This window comes from Sinohyriopsis cumingii, chromosome 18, assembly GCF_028554795.1.
Source record: "Sinohyriopsis cumingii isolate HCF-2022 chromosome 18, ASM2855479v2, whole genome shotgun sequence".
Classification (NCBI taxonomy): Eukaryota; Metazoa; Mollusca; class Bivalvia; order Unionida; family Unionidae; genus Sinohyriopsis; species Sinohyriopsis cumingii.
Window position 1 is genome coordinate 33,628,951 of NC_142978.1, and position 24,018 is coordinate 33,652,968.

The 24,018-nt window shown below is 35.9% G+C and overlaps 1 protein-coding gene across 3 annotated transcripts; it reads right to left on the reverse strand.

Annotated features, from left to right (window-relative positions):
• Positions 1 to 289: 289 nt before the first annotated feature.
• Positions 290 to 19,394, reverse strand: LOC149776350 (uncharacterized). 3 transcript variants are annotated; one of them, XM_089942878.1, is made up of 7 exons: positions 19,161 to 19,394; positions 16,999 to 17,230; positions 15,984 to 16,338; positions 13,436 to 13,559; positions 11,505 to 11,601; positions 3,449 to 3,557; positions 290 to 2,145 (listed from the first exon to the last, which is right to left on the reverse strand). In XM_089942878.1, the coding sequence occupies exons 3-7, from the start codon at positions 16,318 to 16,320 to the stop codon at positions 1,868 to 1,870; spliced, it is 945 nt and encodes a 314-aa protein (XP_089799004.1). In that variant the 5' UTR covers positions 16,321 to 16,338; positions 16,999 to 17,230; positions 19,161 to 19,394; the 3' UTR covers positions 290 to 1,867. The 3 variants fall into 3 exon arrangements, with proteins under 3 accessions (XP_089799004.1, XP_089799003.1, XP_089799002.1); XM_089942877.1 differs by having other exon boundaries at positions 16,979 to 17,230; XM_089942876.1 differs by lacking the exon at positions 16,999 to 17,230 and having other exon boundaries at positions 19,161 to 19,393.
• Positions 19,395 to 24,018: the final 4,624 nt, after the last annotated feature.

The window sequence follows — 24,018 nt, forward strand, 5'->3', positions numbered from 1 at the left end:
GACTCACATTACACCATTAATTCAATTAATTGGAGTATCCTGTAAGATTATAGCTGTGATAAAGCCTAGTTAACGTATAATAAAGAACAATCTCATTTTCATAGTATGTATAATAGGTGGCTTGTTTTCGATGGATGGGAAATATCTGCCCACAAGAAAATTATTTGGACCTAAGTTAGAATGAATGAAAAGATATCAATTTTTTATACGAGGCAAAGGAGGGAAATTATTTCTACTGAAAGTAGTTTCAAACGTCATTTTCAACAAAGAAAGAATACAGCAAAGGCTATTTGTCATGTACAAGAATATTTATTGACTTGTCCACGATGGAATGACATGAACGCATTAGTATGCTCTATTACCAAAAGTTATAGTTTTAACAATGAAAGTATTTTATGATATGAATTCTATTAATCTTATACATAATACAACCAATATAAGAACTGGTATCGTAGATGCTCAGTATATGATATGTCTTAATATTACCATAATATTATATGCTATTGTAAAAGGCACTGACTGTCAATGAAATGGCTTATCACACCCTCAGATATACACTGTAGATTCGAGGTAGCACACCACACATTCTTCAATTTGTCATGATCTAAACTCAAAGGTACCTTAAATTCAGGTACGTGTAAAGGCGTTGGAAAGATGGATATATATATATATATATATATATATATATATATATATATATATATATATATATATATATATATATATATATATATAACGTGTGCGTGTGTGTAGCACACCACACTTTCTTAAATTTGCCTTGATAATATAAACTTAAAGGCTGCATCAAATTCTGGTACGTATAATGGCGATGGAAGGCGTGTACGTGCGTGTGTGTGTTTGTGGTACATTCTTGTTCAATGCGTTCTTACCGAAACTGACTTGGTATTTACCAAATCATATATCAAAAAGAGACAGAAATGCTAACGTTGCTTCAGTCTGCAGCAGAAATAATAGTTCTGTACTGCGTAAGACCGTGTGAATTGGAGATGGCTGTTACATATATTGCTACTATTTGAAAGAATATATAAACCTGTTTCTAAAAATGGCTGTTCATTCATGTCACGAGTCTCTGCAGTAAAAGGCCCATCAAGCTTTAAAGTTTGGCATCGGTTTTCTAAAGTGGTCATTTGAAATCCGTGTTGGCGTAAGTAATATGTGTTATATGATGGAAGTTACTGATTTTCATGCCAAAGTAATGCAATTGGCACGAGACTAATTTCAATATATTATTTATTTGATACATAACAGTCAAATTGGGCTTATGTTTTATGTAATTAGCAAGGTTAGTACATACTCCAGGTTCGTCTATATGTTGTTATGTCCAGGTCAAAGACTAGTATATACAACCGGCACTCATGTCGAGCTCCTGTGTTGGTTCTCTGCTTTTACTATAACAAAAGGAAATTATATTTAACACGCCCTGCCAACAGGAACGGACGCTACAGATAGTTTCAATTGGTTTGGACTCCGAGGCATTGTTATAAAAAGGCAGCCGGAAAAGATTTTGTTGATACGAACTCACGATATATACACTGCATTTATTCTAGAAAATCGGACCTTCCATATTTTCGCGGAAGATCGATAGGTCGCAGCTTTATCGAATGTGCTACTCCTCAAAAAATAAAACACTATATAGTGAAGCCTAAATTTCTGAAAGCTTGTAATATTTTACGAATTATGTTTTTGTTACAGAAGGATAAGAAAAGTACAACCATATTAATAGTTTTCTACAAAGATTATCAGGTTGATGGTAAATACAGCTATTAAATAAATTATTGAATAGAAGGCGTATTTTCATTTGCAATTACGCTCCATGTTTCTGGTACGTTGCTTTTCTAATCCATGCTCACCGTTGATTTAACAGCAGTATAATTGTACCAATAAACAGACCGACAATTATCCGTGTCCACTCACTGACGAAACCAGTTGCAGCCGTTGACTGCAATGTCGCAAACCAGGAGCCACGAGTAACTCCGATGAAAGACTGCCATTTTGCAGCTATGCTACCTTTTGTCACTCCTTGAGCTGTAAAGCCAAGAGCCCAAAGAACCATGCTGATGAGGTAAGGTGTTATAATGTAGCCAACAGAACAAAAGACGATGAACATCAGTAATGGCCTCCATCCTGAAATCATTATGCAAAATCGTAAGATACATACTTGTTTTATTGATTTACTTTGATAGTACGATATCAACAATTTCCTTGGTAAAAATTTTCTTAACCCACCTCCTCCAAACAAAAGAGAAAAATAAAACTCATTGACATTTAGGGACTTTACATCTATGTGTTATAAAAAGTAACTATTACGAATATTATTATTCTATAAATGAAAGTTGTTTTTATTATTATGCGTATAGATAATATGGCTTTCAAAATTGTACTATACTTTAATAAAGAAAGAAACTCTGTCTTTCATATATACATCATGCCTTAAAGTATATACATGGAACAGATGAAAAACTACCTATCGGAAAACATACTCCAAAAAAGCAAACTAGAGTAATCAACCATATATAAGAAACATGTCATATGTATATTTAATTTGTATTGTTTATTACTGTTTTTTCTCCATAATTATGTAATATGTATAATTGTATTCTGGACTGACCTTGTCCCAAAAAAAGTTCATTGTCTATCTGACCAGTAACTTTTATTTTGGTAAACAAATAATACATATTTAAATATTTCCCCATGAGTGTTGATTATATATTAAGATCATTATCAATAAACATCAGCATATTTTTTTGGGTCTCGGTCGATGACATTGGTATTCCCCAATAAAGAACCCGTTTTACCTGATGTTTACCACATTTATTTATTACAATTTAAGTAACAGATTGTATCTTGTAAACATCCCAGAATGTTTTAGAATGGAAAATTCCACTAAATAGACAGTATCTTCAGAATATACTATTTATGTCCTAGGTCAGGTAGAGGTGTTATAATCTTGTAAACTTGAGAAATTATTCATTCCTGCGATAAAAATACTCTTGGATAGAAATATTGGTTTGGATTTCTAGTGAATTCAGACAAGGACATTTTGGATTATATTATTGTGATCATCAAAAGACTGTTGGCACATCTCCACATCACAGGCTACTAGAGGCACATCAATACTTTCACTACTGGATCTTATTTTGAATAACACTGGGGTTTAATTAGTACTTTATTCATTATGACTGGTTATATGGCATTTTAGACTATTTGGGATTTAATTCGCAATACTGTAAGTAGCTTTTAAATTTTTACTTTGTATCTTAGGAAAGTAAATTATTTGTTGAATTTTACAAAATTTGTTGGTCTTCACTCTTTTCTCTTGCCTAGTTTAAGAAGATAGGGTCGTAACAGATGCAATTTTACACCTGATTTTCGTTTCCAATTTCCAAGTAATACACATGCATATATATACACATAAGTTTATACATACCTTCTCCATCGGCGTGTCTTTCATTGTCAACTTGAAATAAGATGAGGTATTCCACCATCACCCGTCGATGTTCATGCACAACATACTCCGTTAAATCTTCTGGGGAACCCTTTGAAAAACGTAGACGAAATTGAAAGCTCGTAATTGTACGAATTTTACGCATACAATTATAATTATAATAAATCTGATTCACACGTTTAGCTAGAATGAAAGAGGTTTCACCACATGCAGAAATGATTCAAAGTGTGGCAAGTATAGTCTCATTTAAAGCGAATTAAATGCAGCGTCTTGTATATCGCTAGTGGTTTGTATCTCTTATGTGAAAAATAAGACAAATAGTAGGAAGACATCTTTAAATCGTTTAGTGACTTATAGTAAGCAGATTAATTGACTAAAATATCAAAAGACTTTCAGATATATTCAAAGTACATAATGAGTTTTAACGGCAATTAGAAGTTTAATAGCGTATTTTTCTTGTTATAATGATGATTATGGCCCCTTCATACAAGGTATACGGTTCTTGAAGGTTACTGTATATGTTTGTTCTGACCGTACTCGACCCCTGTGATAATACTTCCTGAAGTAGTGAAACCTGAACTGGTTGAGGAATTCTCAAAGGCAATATCTACTTGTTGATGGACAATAATACCGTAAGCTTATTTCGTACAGTGTTCACAAACTATAATTTGTACACGTTACAGGAATTATTGACGATTAATTCAGTATTTATTCATTATTCTAAAGAATGAACGTTGCTTTAACAGTTCGAAAACGATAATCTGATTGGGGGTCTTTCAGGCAAGGATACATTTCGTCTACTTCAATACAAATTGTTTAGTTGATATAATTGAATTTAATATGTCCTTTTTATCAACAAATTTAAGCATGAACATTTTGTCAAGCTATCATCGGGCCGGTATAACGTTCTCAAAGATTAAAAAAACCTTCCATCCCCCTCAGACCCCATCACTTCCCCCGGCAGAAAATTAAACGATTGATCCCTAAGTCAGGCGATAGTGGATATGAAGGCTAGTTATTTCCCTCCCATCCAGCGACGTAGAATTCGAGAATGAAAAGTCCTCACAGTAAAAGCAACCTCGACAAATGAGAATGTGATTCTACCAAATAAGCTGGGCTAAATGAACCAAGAAATGGAACCTAAATGTATAAGCTTTAATGCTTTAAAATCACATTTCATTTAAACTTTGAAGGCTGTGAGAAAAAAATGATATTGACGAGAAGCCCCTACATACATTGAGTGATAGTGTACATAAACTGGGTAGCCAATTGTATGCTTGTCAGGGAAACATTGCTCAGGCACGAACCTATTCCACGACAGTATGTTCTCTGATATCGCATGCAGGAACAAACCATATCGAATAATGTTTTCCCAGTCAAACTGCACAGATGCTTCCAAATGTACGGGTCGTACCGTCAATCGATCTGATAGACGGTCAACTGTTGTTACAACGGCACAAAACCCACGCTGTACACGAAGTCCGTTACAGCAAACATAACTGTGTATGTATATTTATAAATATAAATATTTATATTTAATATATAAATTATAATAAATAAATGTGGTAAACATCAGGTAAAACAGGTTCTTCATGGGGGAATAGCAATGTCCTCGAATCAGACCCAAATAAATATGTTGACGTTTATTGATAATGATCTTAATATATAATCAACACTCATGGGGAAATATTGATCATGCGATTATTACGTGCACTTAGAAAACAAAAATCTATTAATAACAGGGACATATTTAAATTTCCCGTCATTTTTGTACTTCTCGTTTATCTCATTAGAATTTGATTAGACAAAAGCAAAAATTTAAATAAATTAGATGACGAACGCAACCGAAACTTCCAAATGAGGGAATAAGCAAACATCGCACCTGACTGGCTGCTGTATCTGATGGAACAGCCGGATGTAGCCATGAAATTTGAAATAATTGAAATAATAATATGAGCTAGGAATTTGTATTCCACTTAGATTTACAACCTATCGAACATAGGATAGGGCATATTCTGTACATATCGCCGAAAGATCCCTTCATACGACGGTAGCTCAAGTGCCGCGAGAAATACCGACACGTATACAATAACTACTCTGATGTTTTGCGGACAGATTTATCAGCCTCAATGTAATGATTTTATGAATAGGTCATTATGCAAACTCGTATTACAGCAGTACCATTTTAGGGGCTCGTTTATTGGACAACCAGATATATTGGTTAATTTGTAGGTAATCGCATGTTAGGGTTCAGAATTCTGATCCCTTATACACTTAGAACTTTATGTAATCAGCTAATGACGATTAGGGAGAACATAAGGACTGTCCCTCGATATTATCAGATATATGGGAAGAACACGTGTGTGAAAAGTGGCGATTTCTTTGCAGTTGATTTAAATGCCCATTATATAAATCGATAACTATATAAATCGATAAGATAAGATATTAAAAGGATCAAAAGTGAACTATTTAGTGAACCAGCTGATCAGCCGAGTGAACAAACTATAAAGGTGAAGACATTTGCTGTGGCGCTGCTTATACATTTGACCTCATCCAATAAACATTGGATTTTGATTTTTACGAGAGTGCGAAGTTATAAGCAAGTCAGAACGATGTGCAATCTCTGACCATAATCATACAGTTTGTATTATATCATTCCCTGTAGCCGAGCACAAGTATCCAAGGAATCTCGTTTCCATCTTGCCGTGACACATAAATTCAATAACTTGTCTGAAAACAAAAAGATCTATCCTAGAGAACCCAGTGATACTGAGATTGTTGCATGATGGTTGTGTACTCTATGATATAAGCTGCCTACGATGAAATACCATTATGTAGGTATCAACCCCCTCCCCCCCCCCCCCCCGATCTCAGACGTCGTAAGAACCCATCCCTTAAGAAACGATCGAGAGCACGAATGGATTGCTCAAAGTCGACTACGCGAAGTTGATCACGGCAGGTAACGGCAAAATATTTTCATAAAAACGTACGAAAAAGTCATTAATTCTCAAAGATCTATGTAATCAAGTACGGTGTCGTGTAACTGAAATCCACTTGTTGCAATGTTCCAAACGATAACACACAATGTCGAACGTCCGTAAGCGTTCCAACCGCGATATCAAATATCAAGTTACAAATCGCTATTTAGGGCAAACAAGTTCACAAGGTATATATTTATGATACTATTTCTTGTCATCTGTCAACGCTTGCTGGAGAAGAAAAAAATTGTTATCAGGTGAGAGACATTTTGGAAATAACAGTTACGTTTCTGTCCTAGCTGCTTTGCTGGTAACCTCGTGTACTGAAGAATCAAGGAAACGTGAAGTTAACCTGACTAGAAACAATCTGATATAAGCGTCGTTTAAAATAGATATAGAAGTTATTTAACAGTTTATTTTGAGTTAAACAAATGAAAGCATCAACAATTGTCACCCCATAGAGTAGTTAATACCTTTTCTGATTATGTTCATAAATTTGTCGATGATCCTTTTCTTGAAAAGATGATTTCATACCAGAAAACGTCTAAATATGTATACATGTATAATACATCCACAACGTTAGAAGAGACAAACAAATGTTAGTTTAGATTACGTAAATCGCCAGGTATAAACGGTATACAGAAGCAACATCTCCTTTATACAGGAATAAAACATTTATAACATTATATTAGTTATTGCGATTTTTGGAATCGATTATTAAACATTATTTGGAGGCGTGGATTAAGTGTACCTCTCTATCAAGGTCATTGTCAAAGGGTAGATAATCCAGCCGTTTATCCCCCTTCCTACTGCATAAAACACTTCAATGCATTGTTTTATACAGAAAGCTGCCAATGTGGATTGAACGAGTCATGCCAGAATATCCAAACATGCAACAACATTGACTCAGCTACACCTGGGATCTTCAACAGTTTCATTAACCTTTACCAAATGATATATGAAGCTTGACAACAAAAAATCAAAAGTATTCGTTGCCTTACTGAACATAATGAAGACATTGGATATGGTATAATATGGTAGCCTTTGTAAGACTGGTTAGTATAAGAACTTGGAAAATAATATCTTTCATAAGCTAGCACATTTCGATATTAAAGGCTCAGTAATTGCCAAACGAATTTATTCCAGTTAAAGGCGGTGTCCAACATCTATATTTTACCTACACTACATAAACGATTGGTAAAACCTACCTGATGTTCGGATAACAATCATTAATGCAGGAATTATACCTTAGCTGGTGTTGCCCTGCTCACGTTCTCACACAAAAGTAACTTCAAATATTAAATAAGCATAGCGGTAGAAGAGTCCTAACATAAGTTATTTCTTTATACTTAAAGATAGAAACACAAAGTTGTTTCTGTAATTGGTTCACGGTAATAAATTAGGGAAATTTCCTGACACGAAGTACCTGTGTAACCACAAAACAACCAACCTTAATGTTAACCTAATATTGACAAGGCATGCTGCAAAATGGAAAAATGCGTTTCATTCGGCGATAAAATGTTTCTAGCGGCCACACAAAAGTAGATCCATTTACAGAGACAAAGGTAATTATATAAAAAGGTAGTTCTGTAATCTGTTTTGTACTGTTGTTAACATTAGTACTGTGCAACGTATTCAAACGTTTTTATTTTACCTGATAAGTTGCATCAATAAAAACTATAGTAGGAAGCATTTTAGGTCTCAAGTGATAAAATTTGGCAGGAATTTGTCAAACGCATTGAACTGCTAGATTAATGTATGATACAGACTTTAGTACAAGAAAAACAGCAATAGTTCTCATATGCTGCACAATACAAATATTTTGTTTTGGCTGAAGCAGTATTCATTCATTTATTTACGTGTGAAAATGTATCAACGCTGCATTGACAGCTTGTGCCAGGTTTCAAGACCATAACATTAAATCTGAATATATGATATCTGAAATATGAAAGATCTTACATACATTGTATCATATTAGTAAGGTGTTTAGTGAGATACTCGTGTCACTGTTGGTATTACTTCTACAACTAGTCATGGATGGCTTAGTACTTGGTATATAAAATTGAACAAGTTATTCATTACAGAAACGACCGATAATGACCTATTTGAGGTAATCTCTTGTTTGATACATTTATTTTCTCAATGTAATAGTTGTATTCATTTTACATAGGGTTCTATCTGAAGTGGCAAACTACCCTATAAAAACAAAATTGCTGTATTACAATTCGTCCTAATTGTAAACAATATTGTGGGGTTGTTGTATGACTGAACCCTCCTCACCAAGTAATAATAACGTAAACAATCTCTAGCCAAACAATAACCTACAATACGATATAAACTTATTCATTTGACCTAACATATTACCGGTTGTGCAATCTCTGTATTGTCTTATACAGTAAACAATAGCACAATGTACACTTACATTTATATGTTCAAAAAGGCGTCACGTGATACGTCTTTCATCAACTTGTTACTCATTGTAAAGAGAAATACAAAATATCGATCAATTAATAAATTATTTTAAGTCGTTTTTATGAGGTCTGCTGATATGTAGATTGATTTGGTCGTCACTTATGGTTTGATTCTTGTGACGTTTTGACGTATTGGGGTGGGGTTCTTCCAATATAATTTAATTAAATTATGATGAAAGTTCCACCCTGGCTCGTCAGGTTAGAAAGTTAAATTAGTGACGATGTAGATTTACAGCTCTGAGCCCCCAGTCAGCAATGCCGACGGTTAAATTATAGAGAACACGAAGATGAAATTCAATCAATAACAATTTAATAAATTTGATAATTTAAAACGATAACTTCCAATCACTCGTCTTTCCCTCGACCAAGTGACAACCTAATTCATCCCGTGATTTACAGTGTGAGTTCGATTTTCCCCCTGTCCTTGCATCTACTCATCTATTTCTTCCCGCTGATTCCTTCCTTCTTTCCGTTCATCTAACTCCTCCTTTGTCTCCGTGTCCCTCTCTATTATCTCCTCCTCCAATTTCGCTCCCAGACTTCAACTTCACCTTTCTTCTCCTTTCTTCTCCTTTCCTCCGTCTCTCTATCCGAGACTAAGGGACCAAACTTTAACTGGTCTGTCCCTCAAAGCTTCCTGTGAAAAACCACAAGGCGTTAACATATGTTTTATCGAATCTCACCTCACACTATATCGACAATTAATCATCAGATAGCTGTCACTGTTTCGGCCACGCATGCATACACATCGAAATTCCCACACACTTCTTGCAGGGTAAACAAGGGCGTAATAACACAGTATCGGCGAATTGTTATACAGACATCAATACATTGCGTCACGTCAGTATATACACATATATATTTAATCTCATCGTACTACAATCTGACAACAATCAGACGCATGTCTGTACATTACAAATATTCAACAATGGCAAAATCTATAATCATATGAACATATGTGTTAGTCTACTATAAAATACCCACATAGCAAAGTACAATATTAACTCTTACGACGGCTGGCAAGCTATATAATTCTTTACAAATATCAACTCATTTCTTCAAAATATGCAAACATATTAACAAAACAAAGTAATTCTTCGTACTACGATTCTAGTAATAATAAAGTATACATACGACCTACAATTAAAATGCAGTCGCATTCCACAAAGACCGAACAAATATCTACTGACCTTTTGAAGCTTTCTGTACTTAGAATTTCCCGCTCTAAGATTTTCCCGCCAATAACGAATGGCTGTTCGGAGTTACGCTAACCTCTTCTCTGGGTAATTTCTCACCGAACTAACTTTTGCCGGAAAACGCGGGGATATCATTCTACCCAAATCAAGGTCTCCCCCCTATCTCGATTCTGATTGGGTGGCGCTGTGCCCCTGTCCAATCGTCTTAGCGGCCAGTTCAACCTGTCTGTCTGTTTGCAGGGGAAAGAAGTTAGGACACTCCCACTTCTTCAGGCAATTTCTTTTGATCTTGGAAACATTTCGACACCTAGGTGATAATTGGCTGTCTGTGACTTCGCAACTCCGATGTCCGGTCCTTCGATTCTAACCACAACAATCTTACGTAACGGATTAGTGCTAGCCTTCGGCAATGTTTGACATCAAACAACGGCCTGTCAGAATTACTTTGATTATACATGTTTGAACTGGGCTACTCTGGGTCGGGGTAAACATGACAATTCTCTTCTCAGCCTTGCATAGTCTCAGCATTCCATGTACGTATTTATGGGATATATTCCTGTTAGTTGCTTTATACTATTCTCAAATGGAGGCAATAAATATGGGTGAATGAAACTGATCATTTACTCCAATTATTCACAAGCAAAATATGCTAAATATGTTAATGAATAATCTATCTTTCGTTTCTCAGCAAGAGCTACAAACACCGTTAAAATATCCCTGCATTTTAATTACAAATTTATAACCAAAGTATAGCTACGATACGTTACGGAAGGCTTTCAGATCAATCACAATTTATGTCATGGAAATATTTCGGTAGTATCAAAAATATTAAGCTACAGATGCCAACACTTATTATCATTCACTGAAAACAAATAATAAAATAAATTAAGATGTTGTTGAGCAAATACTGTGTTAAAGACGAGTGTTGTATGGACAAATGTATATGCTTGATGATGACAAAGCAGATAATTACAGATTGTCGGTCAGTATTATAGTTTTCTGTTCCATTATGCATTATTATACATTGTAAGATAGCATTTGTGAGTATCCAAGAGAAAAGTATATAATAATGTACAGGTGCACTCTTTCCAGTTTAATGTAATTGCAGCATGGTGATATAAAAATACTATTAGGCTGGTGTTGTTTATTCTCTAAGTGCGCTGGCAGATTAATGTACATACACCTAAATCTCTCGGAAAACTGACACGACATGTAAATCGAATGAACTTACTATATAGTTTTACCTTACAGCTCAAGCTAATAAAAGAGCAATTATATATACATATATATACGTATCAGTTACAGGACGTAGAATAACTGATTTGAAGCAAGTTACAGCAAGAATCCATTATATTAATTTCTGCAGATGTAGGCATTAAGTCGTTTAACAAACCTGTTCGTCGTCGAGAATGACACGACATTTCAGTATCATGGTTTCATCTGGCCGATTACGCTGTCCGGAGTAATGAATGCACTTCCGTGGATCATTACTAAAATGAGAATTAAAATTCAATACTCCTTTAAACTTTAATGTATTTATTTTAATTTAAGATTATATAAATTGTATGCTTGTATGGTACTTTTTAATTAGAATATTGAGGAAATGATTTGTATACGAGATAAAGTAAGCCAAGATCTTCTAAGAAAATGATATATTGAACCATATACGGGAGACAACTAGTCTTTTACAAAGATAGACCGGATCTTAATCATATTAACAAACTTCTGACTGTAATAAAACTTTACTTAAATGGAGAAAAATAACTGATTTACGATTAAGTTGGACTGGAAACTAATAAATATAATGACTTTAGCTGAGGTATTAAAGAAATACTCGAGAAATTGGACTGAGAACTATTCTCGGAATCAAATATGCACAGTATATGTGTATTTTCATTTTTATTTCTCTTTGTTCATCGATTCAGTTTTTGTATGCATTGTGTTAAATATATTAAACATGTGACCGTTTCTGTTTGGACTTGTTTCGGCTAGCTAAGTATCATAAAATTTGAGCATAAACCACCAATTATCTCGCTTTTGGCAGACTGCAACTTTAATATTGATGGATTCATCATATACGAAAAGTTAAAATATTTATGGTTGACCATCTTAGGCAAAGAGATGGAGTGTTCCACTTGTATTTCGATCTGGTCTTTATTCATGTGCAAATGAACTGTATATGTCGATAATATATTTAATACTGCCTTCCTGGTTCCTTTTCTTGCTTGAAAATTAGAATTGGTCAACTCAAGCATCGAAATAAATAGATACGAATGGTATCCTAGTCAAGCTACTAGTAGCCAGTGCGGTATTACTGATGAGTATTGCCATTCTGACTCATAATGATCACAAATCACAGTCAGGAAACTATTGATCAACTTGACAACAAACTCAACTTCCTAAACAAGCCTATATAGGCAAGTTGTTAAATCTGTCTAATCGAACAGAAGTTACGGTCTCATGGTATAAATCAAGTGTTAACTAATGGAGTACGAAACCTTCAATCATTTCCTAATATAAACGTTCGTCTCAAGGAAAATAAAGCAAGGCACGGGTATTGAAAAATATCCTTGAGATTGTTACGCGTTGTATTTGTAACAGTTCAGAGATAGAAGAGATGTTTTGAAAGACAACATTTTCATAAATAAAGCTTAACTATACTCTTTTGTTGAAAGACGCAATAAATGTGAAAATAACAGACAATATGTCCAAATTATCATAGTGTCCGACGAAAATATTGCCCAATTAGGAAAGGACAACGCTTGCCTCAAATCTATCTTTCAAATATTCAAAGGCTGACATTGACGCCAGCGAACGGTGCTTGGTGCATTTAGGAAATGTGCATCAAATCAGACTTAATTATTTAGATGAAGTAAATGAAGCCAATAGCAATGATTTTTTAAAGAAAAATGGAAATATTATCTAGAAACGTATAGCACTAGGTATCATACCAATCAAATATGACAATTTGTACTCTTGTTTATGTGTGCATGAGTTTGTGATTTATATATTTAATTGCATGTCATGTCCTTGTCATTACTCCATATGCGTCATTGCTGTTATTAATAAACTCCTGAAGGCGTAAATAACGAAAGATGACCAGATTGACTTGAATTGGCATATTCATTGTGCTAAATATGCAATGCATTTGATTATTTACACTCTTTTGTCTCCATTGTCAAAGCTCTGCTTCAGGAAAATGACCAATATTCTTTTACTCTGGGTCCAAAGGTTTCACTTCATCCAAGTCAAGACCAAGTTTTGCACTCTTTGCTTGTTACCTTAATGCAACATGTTATATAATACTGCCACGTAAACAATTACCTGAAATACAAACCCCGTCCTTCGTTGCCCTCTGTGCTTGATGACTGGTCCAATCCGTTTTCACATAAGTGATTCTTTTCAAGACTTGTGCCATGGTATAGATAGCGGATGTTTGGATTGGAGTCTGTCAGATAGACAAATAGAAGTACTATATCGGTAAGGATGTTTGGATTGGAGTCTGTCAGATAGACAATTATAAGTACTATATTGGTAAGGGTGTTTGGCCTGGTGTCTGTCAGACAATTAGAAGTACTATATTGGTAAGGATGTTTGGCCTGGAGTCTGTCAGACAATTAGAAGTACTATATCGGTAAAGATGTTTGGCCCGGGCTCTGTCAGATAGACAATTAGAAGTACTATATCGGTAAGGATGTTTGGCCTGGAGTATGTCAGACAATTAGAAGTACTATATCGGTAAGGATGTTTGGCCTGGAGTCTGTCAGACAATTAGAAGTACTATATCGGTAAGGATGTTTGGATTGGAGTCTGTCAGAAATTAGAAGTACTATATCGGTGAGGATGTTTGGATTGGAGTCTGTCAGACAATTAGAAGTATTATATCGGTAAGGATGTTTGGCCTGGAGTCTGTCAGACAATTAGAAGTACTATATCAGTAAGATGTTTGGCCTGGGGTCTGTCAGATAGACAATTAGAAGTACTATATTGTTAAGGATGTTTGGATTGGAGTCTGTCAGACAATTAGAAGTACTATATCGGTAAGGATGTTTGGCCTGGAGTCTGTCAGACAATTAGAAGTACCATATCGGTAAGGATGTTTGGATTGGAGTCTGTCAGATAGACAATTAAAAGTACTATATTGGTAAGGATGTTTGGATTGGAGTCTATCAGAAATTAGAAGTACTATATCGGTAAGGATGTTTGGCCTGGAGTCTGTCAGACAATTAGTACTATATCGGTAAGGATTTTTGGATTGGAGTCTGTCAGATAGAAAATTAAAAGTACTATATTGGTAAGGATGTTTGGCCTGGAGTCTGTCAGACAATTAGAAGTACTATATTGGTAAGGATGTTTGGATTGGTTGTTGTTGTTGTTGTAGGGTTTAATGCCATTTTTCAGCACACGGTAGGCTATAGATGGCAGCCAGTACTAATGGTGGAGGAAGAACCCGGGAAAACCCCGGAAAGAACCACCGACCCACGAGAAGCTACTGGCAAGCTTTCTCACATAACTACATTTGCTGAATCCGAGACTCGAACCCACGCAGACAGAGGTGAGATGGCAGTGATCCGTAACGGACAGCGCTTTAGACCACTCGGCCACTCGGTGCCCCGATGTTTGGATTGGAGTCTGTCAGACAATTAGAAGTACTATATCGGTAAGGATGTTTGGATTGGAGTCTGTCAGATAGACAATTAAAAGTACTATATTGGTAAGGACGTTTGGCCTGGAGTCTGTCAGACAATTAGAAGTACTATATCGGTGAGGATGTTTGGCCTGTAGTCTGTCAGTCAGAAGTACTATATCGGTAAGGATGTTAGGATTGGAGTTTGTCAGAAAGACAATTTGAAGTACTATACTGGCAAAGGATATGAATCGGTGCAAAAGATATGGTGTAGGCAGAAATGAAATGTGTATACAAGATATTACACAATCGTCGTGTTTATAATATTTTTTAAAAATTATTGAGTAATTACAGTATTTTAATTTAAACTTTACTTTGATGACAATATATCCATAATAAATGACGTGCTTCACAAACAGTATCGGTTTAGTAATCCAGGGAGGATTGTAATTCATTTCTAATATTTCATTCACTTTGTTGTCAAGTGATTTAGCTAACGAGCGACTGCCCTTTTCAGTGCGCGCAGTGGCAAACATGCAAAAGAGTGTTTTCAAAACACATAACATCTGCCTAAAGCTGCGTCACTATAAATATGAAATGCCATAACTAAGGGCTAGATAAGAATTGGTAAAACATTACCAGCATAAGAATAAGTCTGAAGTTCATACACTCCATATGAAATTCAAACAAATAACACTTCCAATTGTTTTACCTGCAATTATGTCTAAAATCAAGCAAATGGATAAAGAAGCGAAGAGGCTTGCTAGTTAAAATTTAAAATATCAGCGTGTTCAGGTGAATGAAAAATTCTGATCGAATAAAGCTCGCGTCAGTATCAAACTAATTTTATTTAATTTCTTATGTCTGGTGTCTGCACTTGAACAAGCTAAATGAACAGCTTTAGAAATACACATAACATAATGCACTTTGCACTTATTCTACCATGTTAGTGGAAGCATGATGAGGCTCTGCGGCTATTTGGTCCCTCTGGACCATTGTTTAACATATCGTCTCCTTCGACCATCTAACGATATATTAAATTATAGCTCTGCATCCAAAACGTTTGTCCGATGACCTATGTTTAAAAATTAGGACAAATAGTGCTGGAGTCGAGTTGAGTTAAGCACCGAATTAAAACACTAATGCTTACACTGAGATTCGATTTTTTTTATGGGGGGGGGGGGGCACAGTACGTTTCTTAGCTCTATACATTTTCAGCTGGTTGTTGTAATCCAAAATATTTACCATTTTCGCGAGAGTTCTTCACGTCTTCCTCTTCTGCCTTAAATAGGTCCAAAAGTCTCATATTTTGGAGTCTCTCTATTTTTGTTACCCTGATGTTCATTCTTGAAAATTCTGCAGCAATTTTGTCATACTCCGGCAGCCCTGGTTTTAGTTCTTCAAGTATGTATTGTTCTTGCTGCAAACTTCGCACTCGACTCCAATTTACAGGAATCCCATTGCTATCTAGTCGAAAGGGAAGAAAGTCGGTGTCTTGTTCACCATGATCACTGTGATCGTCGTGGCTGTGCTCGTTCACACAGGGGCAAAGGGGACACGATGAATGGACGTTATCTGCCATAGTACCACCCTATATAGCCTACAATATATACACCATGTAAATCCTTATATCATATACATATTCAATATCAATTTACACTGATTGCAGTTACTCAAAATATAGATATTTCCTTAAGACGGCGACCTTTAACTAAATCATGGATTAATATAAAAGCAACAGTTGTCGAACCATGGGTGAGGGTAGCAGAGTAAGGGAACTTTATTGCGTATACATAATTTCAATATGGATGTATTTGTTTTTATTGTTGTTGTTGTTTACTTTCTATGTCAAAATACTTATTTTTAATAATCTCCACTACTTCACAATGTCTGATGCATGATGCTGGCGGATAAAAGAGATGCATTTAGCTCGCACATAGTTACTTTCTTTGAAATAAAAGTGAATTATTCTTCGAGATTCAAGTCGAGGGTACATTCTATCATATATTATGCACAAATGAGACATTATATTTGATGTCTTCTAAGCTCAAAGTAGAACGTAGTGACATCTCAAGCTCTCTTCTACCTACAGCGAAACTTACTTAAACGGGCATCTCTGTAAACTGGTCCCATCAGCAGACAAACACATATTTGACCCGATTCATATCAATGTAATGCTAACCAACCTTCTGTAAACAAACCATTTCTAAGCGAATATCTTTGTTTTAACCATAACATACAAGTTACTCAAACGTCTCACGCAGTAGAGCTGAAATTTGACCAGAACAAAGTCTGTTTTCACTCTATTCCGATCTTCCTCTAACCGCCACCACCACCCCACCCTCGTCCTTCGTCTTAGATATTTTGGGGTAGGAAATCAGAGCGCATCCAGTACTGAGAAGCTACAATACGTCAAAATCGCGCCATAGCAGCACAGGGCAGTCGCATTAGGCTGGGGTTTCCATTATTATTTAATCTCAAATCTTATCTGCCTGAAATTAAGCAGAATTTTCATCCTCTTAGATACATCGATTCGGACATAATTTATATCTTTATTACGCTAATATGTTCTAAAAGATTTACATTGTTTAATAGCGCCAAGTTTTAAGGACATGAAAATGTCACAGAATGTACGAATTAATGGTTAGAATGCTACTTACGAACAGAGACAACAATCACAAAAAATTAATATCATTTAATTAAATGATTATGATAAAATAATTGCATATAGTAAAAAAAAAATAATAGTTAAACCCTTCTTAAATGTTATTCACTGTTCTCAAAGTCCTTAAAAGCACTTTCTGGTTCACTGATACTTCTTGCACTTAATTATTTTCCTTGTAATGGCTCCCTTACTCTAAATTGCCATCAAACGGTTTTATCCCTCTTTATATGTATGCTCTCGAATGGTTTTCTCCCTCTATGTATACCCTCTAACGTCTTTCTCACTATGTCTGCACTCTATTGGCTTTTTCACTGTATAGGCACGTCCTCAAATGACTTCTTCACTGTCTAGGTAGGACCTCCAATGGCTTCTTCATTGTAGTATAATGAATTATTGTGTACTTCATATGAGTGGGGCTCCCATGACCTGATGTTCTTAGGACCTACCGGGTTTGTCCGCCCTTGTGGCAGGATTCCCTAGCTAGCACAAACTCCTGATTCAGTCAGTCTCTCAACCCGGCCTTAAACCTCCAGGACTTGGAAGCAGCTTAATCTGACCATGCTAGATATCCAGGCTTTAGCTCCTGTCCTTAGTAATCGTACACGTGACTGTCCCAGAGTTACCTAGCATATCTTTGCTTTATACAAACGTTTGGTCAGATATAATGAAGTGCACGAGCTTCTTGCCTGGTGAGATCTATCACGCCACTATCAAGGTCATATTGCCTGCACGAGATTATAATTTACAGTCAACATCGTATAATACGTTTTTGCCACAATTAACTTTTGATAATACATGTTCCGCTCTTTATTTTATTGAACATCTAATCTTATTTAAGGCATAAATAAAATAAGTGAATAATTTTAAGTCAGTGACAAGAGTTAAACAGTTTTCATTGTACAGAACATTGCATATACAGAGTGAGTGAGTGATTTGGATTTTTAACGTAGCTTTAACAATTTTTCAGTCATATCGCTACGATGTCTGCAGTGTGATAGTTTATAGTGATGTTTAGCACTGGGGCATCATGCCGCAGACATGTAGCACGATGTCCCACCCAGTCACATTATCCTGACACCAGGCCGACCAGTCCTAACACTAACCTCTTGACTCGGTCGGGGTTCCAACCCACGACCTCCCGCATCCGAGGCGGTGCATATACAAAAATAGATTCATATAGAATATTAACTTCAGACCACCCACCCCCAACACACACACAAACAAAAAATAGCCAAAAAATGAAAACTCTAAATTGCCATATGCAGTGCTTTGCAAGCATGATATCAGTGAACTGGTGGCTATCTAAACGGCGCACCTATTGATTGCCTTAAGGATGGGATAGAAATGAATTTTCTGAATAAACACACCATATGTGTGCTTTCATTTAATTATTTCAGCCACGTCAGAGAAACTGTCATGCCTCCTTTGTCTCCCTAAAAATCGACTCTACCTGAAACCAATACACAAATACAAAACATGGTGCATGTATATTGTGAATGCACTATATACGATATGATTACATAGTAAAACAAAGATGAATGAGTCGGAGTATTCAAGAGCCCTAACGTATTTTGAGACACGGAAGAAATACGACTAATGGAATCAATTACCTGTAAAATACATCTTAAAATATTGATTTTGGAAGTCATAATCTACTTTCATTAACAACTACAGTTCTCTTACCCTGGGTTAAATGTTTAATGGGAAAATACAATAAAGAGGATGTTAATTGTTATTTATTGTGTAAAAAGCCTTACCTGATATCGCATGTAGTCCTTCCGTGCTCTAGGCCGACTGACAAAGAACGCAGTTAGTTTTACACATGTATCATTTCGGGATTTCTGTAGTCTCCGTACATACCATAATAAACGTTCGATTGGTCAATGTATACCGCTAGTAAATGCACTGGCAATATTGAGCCCTGCTGATCTACCTGTTCTAAATTTCTTTGCAAGAATTTGTACTATCACAATAGATGTAGAAAATATGCCATGATATTTAGGGCTAGACTTAGGCCGATTGGACCGATTTGGCCCAATCAGGATACGCGCTCACAGGGGGCACGCGCGTTAATAATTTAAAAAAATAAATATATAGAGAGAAAGTGTGTGTGTGTGTGTGTGTGTGTGTGTGTGATTTGGATTTTTAATGTAGCTTTAACAATTTTCCAGTCATATCGCTACGATGTCTGCAGTGTGATAGTTTATAGTGATGTCTAGCACTGGGGCATCATGCCGCAGACATGTAGCATGATGTCCCACCCAGTCGTTGTTGTTGTTGTAGGGTTTAACGCCATTTTTCAGCACACGATAGGCTATACATGGCGGCCAGTATTAATGGTGGAGGAAGAACCCGGGAAAACCCCGGAAAGAACCACCGACCCACGAGAAGCTACTGGCAAGCTCTCTCACATACCCACATTGGCTGAATCCTAGACTCGAACCAACGCAAACAGAGGTGAGTTGGCAATGATCCGTAACGGAGAGCGCTTTAGACCATTCGGCCACTCGGACCCCTTCCCACCCAGTCATATTATCATGACACCAGGCCGACATGTCCTAACATTAACCTCTTAACGCTGAGCGCCAAACGAGGCAGCTGTTAGTACCATTTAGTAAGTGTTTGGTATGACTCAGCTGGTGATCGAACCCACGACCTCCCGCATCTGAGGCGGACGCTCTAACCACTAGGCCACCGGAGCGGTAGAGCGAAAGTAATTTTGAAGAGATGGAAGAAAATTTTAATTTTAATATCACACAAATCTTGTTTAAAAGTTTATTTCCAAATGTCGTGCTCACACGGGGCTCCGCGTGTAAATCCAGGGGGCCCCGCCAAATTGACCCAAATGTTCAAAAACATTCTCTGATCCGGCCGCATCTGTAGACTGATCAAATATCTTTTGTCCTTATGAGATCTCTATAATTCTAATCGAAACCCTGTTTAAAACACAGTCTTTTGATATGTAAACAGTTAATGTGGGGGCACTTGAAGTGCAAGTGGAATTTAATAATATCCTTAGGTGTGACATTAAAGGAGAGCATGGATGCAACGGGGATTATGGTACTAAAAATGCCCATGCATTAACGTAACAATGACATTGTTAGAATAAGGGTAATGTAGTATTATGTGAACATTTTTTCCATGCAATTTTGTACTCAAAATTTTGTTTTCGTTTTATGTTTGTTTTCAAATGTACACTTTGGGTTGAAGGGGAATTCGACATTGGTCTTTAACGTTAAGTTCCATTAGCACCCAATAAATGCTTTTAGTTGTCAGTAATAAAATGCGAGAAAGATAATGTTAGAAAAGGTCATAGCTTTAAGATACGCAAACGTACAAACATACTAACCATCACCCACATCTGCTGACCAACACATCATCTTACTCACTCATTCAATGTTCAATATCCACACATAATGGCCAACATTTACATCTACCTACCAAATACGGTATCCGCATGATCAGCAATCATGCCTGCTGACCAACACCTAATATGTAATTGCAACAAGACACCATCATTACAAATAAAGTATGACGCAGACACATAATGGACAGGACCGCTCCGGTGGCCTAGAGGTTAGAGCGTCCGCCACGGATGCGGAAGGTAGCGGTTTCAAAGCACGGCCAAGCCATACCAGAGACTTATAAAAATGGTACTAACAGTTCATTGCTTGGCGCTCAGCATTCAGAGGTTGGTGTTATGACTTTTCGTCCTGGTTTCAGGATAATGTGACTGGGTGGGAACAATATGCTACATGTCTGCGGCATGATACCCCATTGCTAGGCATCACTATGAACTGCCACACTGAAATATTACGAGCAGCGCTGATATATGTATAACACGTTGGAATTTACATAGAGTTTATGTAACTTGACAATTTGCTCCATTTTTATAATAACAATTCTTCAAATCCAAAGGTATTCCTGCACTAGATACATTAAGTCAAATAAATTATGTAAAAGTAATCAGTCACTACCATTTCCAGCAATTTTAATTCACATGCGCTACTTACATCTGAGAAATTTTTATACTTGTCACATATCAGCATTTTTAAAAACCTCTTTTTTGAAACGTCAGTTTAGTGTAGAGATTGGTGACTGAATATTTCATTATCGGGGGTGGGGGCTGGTGCCTCCAATTTTCTATTCAACTGGGATGTTTTTCTTCCTTATCTCGAGATACGTTTTTGTCAGCTGATATATTCAATTTTAATCCACAACCGCACCGTTTTAACAATGTTACATCAGTACTTGTATTTCCTGATAAATGTATAGTTACAAGGTTGTGCTGGTTTTGGATAAATGGTGACATGTTTGTGTGTGTGTGTGTGTGTGTGTGTGTGTGTGTGAGAGAGAGAGAGAGAGAGAGAGAGAGAGAGAGAGAGACAGACAGACAGAGAGTTGGCAATATGCATTATGTTCTTAAATTTCAATGCACCTAAGGAAAATGAATTTCGATACAACAAAGCGATAAACTGAAACGGAATACTATAATTTCATCCCTGAAAGTATACTCGATATATTATCATTAATAAAATCAATTTTCTTTACAATGTATACATTTTATTGGATATTTGAAAGTAACTTTGTATTCATTTTTATTTGCGACGATTTGTCACGGGATTCCCTGGTGTCTGTGAATTAGACAAGAGTTATCTGCCGGGTCGTCATGCGGCTGTGTCTGCTTATATCAGCAATTATGTACCAGCTGTTTCAGGGGATGTGCGAGAGGTTGAGGGGTTGGTGGGTGCAGGCAAGACGATTATGGACGTAACTCCCGAACACGGGTCTCAGAAGGAACCAAATTTAAAAAATATACCTCTATGACGCATTGTTTCTGCGCAATGAAGTCACTGTAAGTCATAACGTAAACACTGTGTAAACGAAGTGAAAAATATAATTGTTGATATCAACATCCTATTTATAAGTTATCTTAATCTTACCACGTTAGAAGATACAGGCACATCAACAAGTTCAATATTTTAACTTCTTGAGAAAACCACTTTAATTCAGTTGAAACTTTAAATATTTTGACTCGTGATCAAACATTTAGGACAATCTGGAATTTAATTGACAATAATGTAAGTTCTTTTTAAATTTTCACGTTGTATTGTAAGGAAATAAATTATTTTTGAATTTTACAAAAGGTTTTGGTTTTCGATTTTTTTTCTGTTACATTGTTTAAGACCATAGAGTTGTAACATGTATTTTATTTTAGGTTAAACGCAAACAAAATGAAATTATCATATATTATCCCATTTGCTGGACAAAGCAAAATACATAATATTTTCGGCATATAGCTGAAATAAGGAACATTAAAATTTAGATATAATCATTTATAATTTAGTAAACTATCTTTAATTCAATAAAATATACATATTTTCTCCACTTTTAAACCTTAGATATAAATACGTACCTCATTTGCGTTTAAATTATCAAATGAATAATTATCTTCCATCTTCATATGGAAAAAGGAAATTTTATTTTCCTACGCTAATACCTTTGGTACCATGAGATGAAATATATCCGGTATTTATGCAGGAAACGAAACAAATTCTTATTATTAGATACTAAGCTTGCCCAGAATCGAAATGTAAAGATTAAATTAGTCTTCAGTGCAATTTCCAAGTTTATTTTCATAAATACACCTCACGTTCATATGTCAGTCGCAAATTATCAGTACCTTATGAGAGCGGCCGGACTGAGGTGACCTAGTCTGTCGCAGTAAATTATTTTTTTTTTTGTTATTTTGTAGATATTTCATCGTAGCTGACCATAAAGCAAGTACGATTCAGAAATGCATCACGGCGGGTTTATCACTGTTGACAAGGATATTAGGAGAAATAACTTCACAGAGATGAGAATGAATAGGAGTCAAATCTTTAAACCAAAAGTTAAATTTCCGTGTCTGAAATGAAGTAAAATTATAGTAGTAGTTGTGTGGGCGTATTAGGGACTTAAATGATTTAAAATTACTTTGATGGGAAGGTATGGGGACAAATGGGAAATCGTATGTTACATTTATCCATATATTCAATGGAACTGTATTCTGGAGACAAAAGTGTTGTTTATGGAGACAAACGGGAATGACAATCTTAATTTTTTTATGTACAACCTAATACACATATTTGTAATCCGTATATACTATCAAAACACACACCCATATAATCCACGCTTTTGGATTAACTGTTCAAACACACACCCATGCAAACCAACGAAAGGTACAGGAGTGTTCATAAACAAGCATTTACAGATCTGAAGCATAATGTCATACACAAGGGTATGAAGTGTTTATAGACACACTGCCATGCCGTTTTACATATACAATCACACAAAAGAGCAAAGGAGTAAAAGGCGATTTAAATTCTAATTGTAAATAACATAGACATGCAAACATACACATGCAAACACATGCATACGCAAAGCATAAAACAGAAACGAATTAGTGAATAGGATTAGTATCTTTCTTTTCTGGAAATGTGTGTTACCCTAGCATGGGCCGTTGGGGTGTGTTAAGAGGAACATTTTGAATTGTGAATGGCAGAATAATGGTGTGAAAACGAATCAGTGCGTCCCTTATGAGGCATGCTGAAGGAGTTAAAGTATTCAAACAAA

Coding starts and splice junctions, on each gene's coding strand:
- LOC149776350 (XM_089942878.1), bottom strand. CDS start 16,320: ATGGCAGATAACGTCCATTCATCGTGTCCCCTTTGCCCCTGTGTGAAC. Junction 11,602..13,435: donor GGACGGGGTTTGTATTTCAG/GTAATTGTTTAC, acceptor TTCTCATTTTAG/TAATGATCCACGGAAGTGCA. Junction 3,558..11,504: donor TCATTCTCGACGACGAACAG/GTTTGTTAAACG, acceptor CGTTTTTCAAAG/GGTTCCCCAGAAGATTTAAC.